The following is a 6,802-nucleotide window of genomic DNA, read 5'->3' as shown; positions in this document are numbered from 1 at the left end:
TGGAAATAGAAAGTCTCATTTTCACGCGTGTTTTGTTATGATCTAAACGAACTAACATAATTTGCTCCCGCGCGGGATGGAGCTTCGAACAACACATGACAGTACACAGTAAGTCACTCCCCAGTCACCTACACGCACAGTATGAAAACTCTAGCCACCGTAGAGATCACGGGCCTCCAGTGCACGCTCCTCGCTCTATAAAGCCACACTACTCACAAACTCTAGAAGCACACATCAGTGCTCCACCTCGTTCGTGCTCCACACCAGAAGCTAGCTGCTAGGTAGCAGCCATGGCGGCGAGCAGGACGAAGCTCCGATCACTCCTGCTGACCTTCTTCCTCCTCATCACCACCGCCATTGCGGCACCCACCCTCGCCTGCGATGAGTGCCACAAGCCCCCCAAGGCCCCAAAGCCTTCCCACCCGCCCAAGGCCAAGGCCCCCGCCCACCCGCCGAAGAGCCGCGTACCTTGCCCTCCGGTCTACGGCCCGCCCAAGGGCCACCTCCCTCGCACGCCGGTCGTCGGCCCGCCCAAGGGCAACGCCCCTCACACGCCGACGCCGGTCGTCGGCCCACCCAAGGGCCACGTCCCTCGCCCGCCGGTCTACAGCCCTCCCAAGGGGCCCATCACGCGTCCGCCGGTCACCGCTCCTCCCGTCGTCGTCGGCCCACCGGTCACCTACCCGCCCATCACCAACCCTCCGCCCAAGGGGCCCACCCCGCGCCCGCCGGTCACCACTCCTCCCGTCGTCGTCGGGCCGCCGGTCACATACCCCGCGCCACCGGTGATCGCCCCTCCGGTCACCACTCCCCCGTCGCCGCCGGCCGCCACTCCCACTCCCCCGTCTCCGCCGGTCACCGCTCCCCCGTCGACGCCGGGGAACACTCCCCCGTCGTCGCCGGGGTGCGGCTGCGGTTCGCAGCCGCCAGCGCCAGCGCCGCCGGCGACGCAGACGTGCCCGGTGGACACGCTGAAGCTCGGGGCGTGCGTGGACCTGCTGGGCGGGCTGGTGCATATCGGCCTGGGCGACCCGGTGGTGAACCAGTGCTGCCCGCTGCTGGAGGGGCTGGTGGAGCTGGAGGCGGCGGTGTGCCTGTGCACCACCATCCGGCTCAAGCTCCTCAACATCAACCTCGCGCTGCCCCTCGCCCTCCAGCTCCTCCTCACCTGCGGCAAGACCCCGCCACCCGGCTTCACCTGCTCCATCTAGTCGACCTAACCTCGGCGAGTCAGTGTGCCACAGTGCCAGTGCACGTGGAGACGGATGGATGGATGGATCGACATGAGAGGATGTCGATGCATGGTCGTCGTCTAGCTAGTAGCTAGTAGCGAGCAAGAAGAGATCGATCGATCAGCTAAGAATGCATCGATGAGTGTTTGTTTTTCTTGTGATTTTTATTTTGTGTTTGGCTAGGCCTGCGTGTTGTGGTTTGATGCCAGAGGTGATAATCGATGTGTGCTGATTAATTAATTGGTCACAACTGATGACCAACTGGTTAAGCTAGCAAATAATAAGAAGAAAACAAGTAAACAGTAGTAGTAAGATTCCATGTCATGAATAATTCACAGAGCTGTTCCAGAGTGGCCAGTCGTGATTGGATTAGACATCGATCTTGACTAGGAGTATGTTGGTGCAAGCAGGCATGACTGCGACAGTGCATGCACGGATTGTATCTCTTTTCAATGTCGGTGGTAATTTGCAGTGGTACCAAGAGAATCTTGTGTGGTGGTAATTTGCTGTGGTACCAAAAGGATCGTATGTGAGATCATCTACGGCCGGGCTCCTCAATCGCCCGGGCGTAAAAAAAAAAATTTGCGACCATTACGCACACTTCAACCAGGTGTTAAACGCCGGGCTGACCGGCACCCTTACAGCCTAAATGTAAGGTATATATGAGGAGGCCCAGGCACGACCTCCACATCGAACCTAACACCACAACAACATCACAAATTACGCCAAATCCACTTCCTGACCTATCGATTTCATTTGCTCTCTCCTCTCTTCTTCCTCCTCTACCCCGGACGTCTCGTAGCTCCGCTGCCAGCACCGACGCTGCAGTCCCCCCATCCGTGCTCACCGTCGCGGACATCGTCGCCGGCTCGGACGCCACAGTGGTACATCCGACAACTTTCGGGCTGCACCTTGCCCTTGATGTGTTCGAGACGGTGAGCTTCGATGTCCTAGGTGAAGGCGAAGAAACATGTTGACTGGTGCGGATTGCGGCAATGGGGTGTGGGGTCGCCGAAGAAATCAGGTGTTCGATGAGGGCAAGGGAGGGTGGGGCGGCAAGGCGATCGCGAAAGCGCCGCCGAGTGGAGGTGGTGGAAGCAGGCAGTGAGCTGGCCTGTGGGGGATCAGGCTGCAGGAGGAAGACAGCTAGACGTTGAAGACAAATAGTGCACCCAGGATCGTGACTGTTGGACTGTGATCTAACGGTCTAAAAATTTGACTAACATAATTTTTCAGGCACCGCACTACACGGCAAGGAAATGAAAAGTCTCAATTCGCGTGTGTTTCGTTTGGATGTAATATAATTTGGCCCCGTGGGTGGTGATTGGTGAAGCTTCGAACAACACATCGCAGTCCACAGTAAGTCACTCAGTCACAGACGCACAATTTGAAAACCCTAGCCACCAACGAGATCACGGGCCTCCAATCCCATGCACCCAGCTCGCTCTATAAAACTACAGTACTCACAAACCCTAGAAGCACGCATCACTCCTCCTGTCCACCACCACGCTCGTCCACCACTACCACCAGCTGGCAGCCATGGCGGCGAGCACGAAGAAGCTCCGTCCGCTCCTGCTCACCCTCCTCCTGCTCCTCACCGCCGCCGTCGCGGCGCCCGCCATCGACTGCGACTGCGACAAGCCCAAGGCCCCCAAGCCCTCCCACCCGCCCAAGACCAAGCCCCCCACCAAGGACCCCAAGCCGGGACCCAAGGGCCCCACCTACCCGTCGCCGGCGCCCAAGGGCCACCTCCCGCGCCCGCCGGTCGTCGGCCCGCCGAAGGGCCACGTCCCTCGCCCGCCGGTCGTCGGCCCGCCGAAGGGCCACGTGCCCCGGCCGCCGGTCTACGGTCCGCCCAAGGGCCCCATCACGCGCCCGCCGGTCACCAAGCCACCTGTCGTCGTCGGCCCTCCGGTGACCCACCCCACGCCGCCGGTGAGCGCGCCTCCGGTCACATACCCAGCGCCACCGGTGACCACCCCTCCGGTCACCTACCCTGCGCCACCGGTGACCGCCCCTCCGGTCACTTACCCTTCACCTCCAGTCACCGCTCCCCCGGTCACGTACCCGACGCCGCCAGTGAACACGCCATGCCCTCCGCCACCACCGGCGACGCCCGCGGCGCAAACGTGCCCGGTGGACTCGCTGAAGATCGGCGCGTGCGTGGACCTGCTGGGCGGGCTGGTGCACGTGGGGCTCGGCGACCCGGTGGTGAACAAGTGCTGCCCGCTGCTGGAGGGGCTTGTGGAGCTGGAGGCGGCGGTCTGCCTGTGCACCACCATCCGGCTCAAGCTGCTCAACATCAACCTCGTCCTGCCCCTCGCCCTCCAGCTCCTCCTCACCTGCGGCAAGACGCCTCCCACCGGCTACACCTGCTCCATCTAGTCTTTTTTTTTTTTTTTTGAGAAAACCTGCTCCATCTAGTCGAGCTAAGCTCGGTGAGTCAGTGCACGTGGAGATGGTGGATCATGGATGGATCGACATGAGAGGATGTCGAACGTGGTCGTAGTACGTAGCGAGCAAGAAGAAGAGATTGATCGATCAGCTATGAAGGGATCGATGAGTGCGTGTTTGCTTTTCTTCATTTCTTGTGGTTTCCTTTATCTGTTTGGTTAGGTCTGCGTGCTCTGGTTTGATCGGTGCAAGAGGTGATAATCGGTGTGTGTACTGATTACTTAATTGTGTGGTCACAGCCAGTCCTGGTCACAGCTGATGGCCAATTGGTTAAGCTTGCAAACACCAGTAGTAACATTCCATGGCATGAATAATTCACAGAGCTGTTCAATCCAGAGTGACTAGTCGTGAGTGGATTGGACATCGATGGTGACTAGGAGTTTGTTGATGCATGCATGCATGACTGTGACAGTGCATGCATGGATTATACTATTTCTTCTCAACGTCGGTGGTATACTACGTAATTTGCAGCGGTAGCAAGAGGATCTCGTGTGAGATCTGGTCACGTACGGACACGGACGGACGGCTGCGACATGCTCTGCGGTGGAGCGCAACGATAGGCGCAAAAGTGCGGGGAGAGCCTGTGTCCCTTTGGCGCCATGCCACCCGTGAAACCAGTAGTACGTACGAGCATGCATGTGCTGATGTGCATGCACCAGCAGGCCAGCTAGCGGCCGCTGCGTTATCTTACTGTGCGTGCGTTTTGTCCGGTGTGGCATGTGACTGGCTAGCTAGAGAGTGGATGGAGACTGGACTTGGTGCATGTCGTCTTCTGCATGGATGCGGCAGCTAGCTAGCTAGCTTGAGAGCACTACGTTTAATTCGAGTTTAACGTGCATGCAAGATGCAAGCAAGCAAGACTTTGTGGGGGTTCTTTCAGCAAGAAGGTGGCTCTCAATGGTCACTGACAAGTTTCTATAGGGAAACTCAGTGGCATGTCCATGTAATAAGGCTAGTCATAGTGGGGAGTAACTTAGACTAGTATGTTACTATCTTCATAGTGGGGAGTAACATGTATATGGTATCATACAAGTCATCATTTATTAACATGTAGACTCATTTTTTCTTGGTATGTGTTATGTTACAGTAACATACTCCCTCCGTTCTAAAATTATTGTCTTAAATTCGTTTAGATACGGATGTATCTAATACTAAAATGTGACTTGATACATCCGTATCTAGACAAATCTAAGACAAGAATTTTGAGACGGAGGGAGTATTATGTTACTCCAACCATCTCTCTTCACATTAAATACATGCCATGTAAGCAAAATTTTCTTGGAATGTGTTATGTTACTTGCTAAGTTACTCCCACTATGATCAGCCTAAGTGAAACGATGAGCCGGGCTTTAATTTGCTCAAGGCTCGGCAGCTAGCTAGCTAGCAGGCGAAGCGCCGAGGTCAGTGTTTCGACTTTCGAGAGCCGATGCTAAGTGTGGGGAAACAGAAAATGGGGAGTAGCACGATTCGTCTGATATTTAGGGCGTGTTTGATTTGACGGATATGTTTGGGCCATTGTGGGTATCCCCTATCAACTCGCTAAGGATAGCCATTTTTTACGTTTGGTTGAGAGGATGAGAAGTAGTTAGGGATAGCCAATTTTATGTTTGGGTTGACAGGATGAGAAATGAACAGGTTGATGAGATGACTCTTTTTAACCACTATACATGTCATTTGAACAACATAAACATTTGACAGATCCAAACTGTGTACGGATAGGTTTTATTTTTTAAGAATGTGTATGGGTAGGTTTAAGGGACAGGTTTGGGTGATTGTGTGAACGGGTACATGTAGAAGTGGGCGCCCACCCCGTGATGGGGGTGTAGTTCGTAGCCAGTGCTCGCATTAAGTGTTGGATCACTTTTTAGATTACCCACGCTGGGAGTAACATACTCTCTCCGTTTTTATTACTCTCCATATTAGAGTTGACTGAAATCAAACTTTGTAAAGTTTGACCAGGTTTATAAAAAAATTATAAACTTTTACCGTAACAAATCTATATGATGTGAAAGTACATTTAAAAATAAATATAATAGTATTGATTTGTTATTGTATATGTTAATATTTTTGTTTATAAACTTGGTCAAAGTTTATAAAGTTTGACTTTGACCAAAGCTAATATGCGGACTAAATAAAAACGAAGGGAGTAGGTGATAACATCACATTTATCTAGGTAAAATAGATGATGTGGCATGTAATTAATGACCAAAGAGAGACATGTGGTAACATAGCTAGTTACTGGAACATCACACATAACAAAAAAAGATGAATCTACAACGTAATAAATAAAGTGATGCATGACACAATACATATGTTACTACCCACTGTGGATGTAATAATATAAACTAATAACATATGCATGTTACTACTCTAAGTTACTTCCCATTATGACTAGTCTTACTATAGAGGTTTGCTTCCACCGGTGCTGGGGGTCCTTGGCCATCATGCATGTCAGTCCCTACTCCTGCTTTTACCCGGGACGCGGATGTTAATCCTTGATCTTCTATCTTACGTCGTGTCTCTTTCTCTGTGCCAACAGGTCGCTTCAGATTAACTCATTATGGTGATGCTTTTGGGTATACCTTGGTTTCAATTGTACCGACATACGTGTCACACGCCACCACTAACTTATGCCGGGTCAGGACACTTGGCCCCACACACCGGTGGCATTTGAAAAAGCAGCCACACCACCAGTAACCTATTAGTGGTGGTATACCAAATATGCCCACACCACTGCTATTTCAAAAAAAAAAAAAAATAGCCGTGGCATGGATTGAAAGCGGAACAGCACCAATTAGAGTTCTGTGTTACCAAGCATAGGAACCGGTGCCTGATTGCCAAGTGGGCTTGGAAGATGCTAACTGGCGAAGGTGGTCTTTGATTAGACATTATCAAGCATAAATACAAGTAAATAGCATAAAACTACTAGTTTATAGGTTAGGGTTTAAAAAAACTACCACTTTTTAATTTTTCTCAGAAACCTATCAGTCGCGCGGTTCGCTGTTTTAAAAAACCCAAAACGCCGGTGACTAGCGATTGAACTGTTTTTCTGACCGTCTGGACCCACATGTCAGGCCACCTGGCCACGCGCACTCACAGCGCGGCCGTTGACGGCC

At 52.7% G+C, this 6,802-nt stretch overlaps 2 protein-coding genes across 2 annotated transcripts; both read left to right on the top strand.

Moving 5' to 3' along the window:
- Positions 1 to 210: 210 nt before the first annotated feature.
- On the top strand, positions 211 to 1,713 carry LOC119329861 (36.4 kDa proline-rich protein-like). Its single transcript, XM_037602958.1, has one exon. The coding sequence runs from the start codon at positions 291 to 293 to the stop codon at positions 1,209 to 1,211; it is 921 nt and encodes a 306-aa protein (XP_037458855.1). The 5' UTR covers positions 211 to 290; the 3' UTR covers positions 1,212 to 1,713.
- Positions 1,714 to 2,688: 975 nt separating this feature from the next.
- LOC119329862 (36.4 kDa proline-rich protein-like) lies at positions 2,689 to 4,021 on the top strand. Its single transcript, XM_037602959.1, has one exon. It carries the CDS (start codon positions 2,772 to 2,774, stop codon positions 3,615 to 3,617), a length of 846 nt encoding a protein of 281 aa, XP_037458856.1. The 5' UTR covers positions 2,689 to 2,771; the 3' UTR covers positions 3,618 to 4,021.
- The last annotated feature ends 2,781 nt before the right edge of the window (positions 4,022 to 6,802 follow it).

The sequence above is a fragment of the Triticum dicoccoides genome, chromosome 7A, assembly GCF_002162155.2.
Source record: "Triticum dicoccoides isolate Atlit2015 ecotype Zavitan chromosome 7A, WEW_v2.0, whole genome shotgun sequence".
In the NCBI taxonomy this organism is placed as follows: domain Eukaryota; kingdom Viridiplantae; phylum Streptophyta; class Magnoliopsida; order Poales; family Poaceae; genus Triticum; species Triticum dicoccoides.
The sequence above is the reverse complement of the archived record's forward strand: the minus strand, read 5'-3'. Positions and strand labels throughout refer to the sequence as shown.

Bases quoted from the DNA above. Each gene is read 5' to 3' on its own strand.
- LOC119329861 (XM_037602958.1), top strand. From the start codon at position 291: ATGGCGGCGAGCAGGACGAAGCTCCGATCACTCCTGCTGACCTTCTTC.
- LOC119329862 (XM_037602959.1), top strand. From the start codon at position 2,772: ATGGCGGCGAGCACGAAGAAGCTCCGTCCGCTCCTGCTCACCCTCCTC.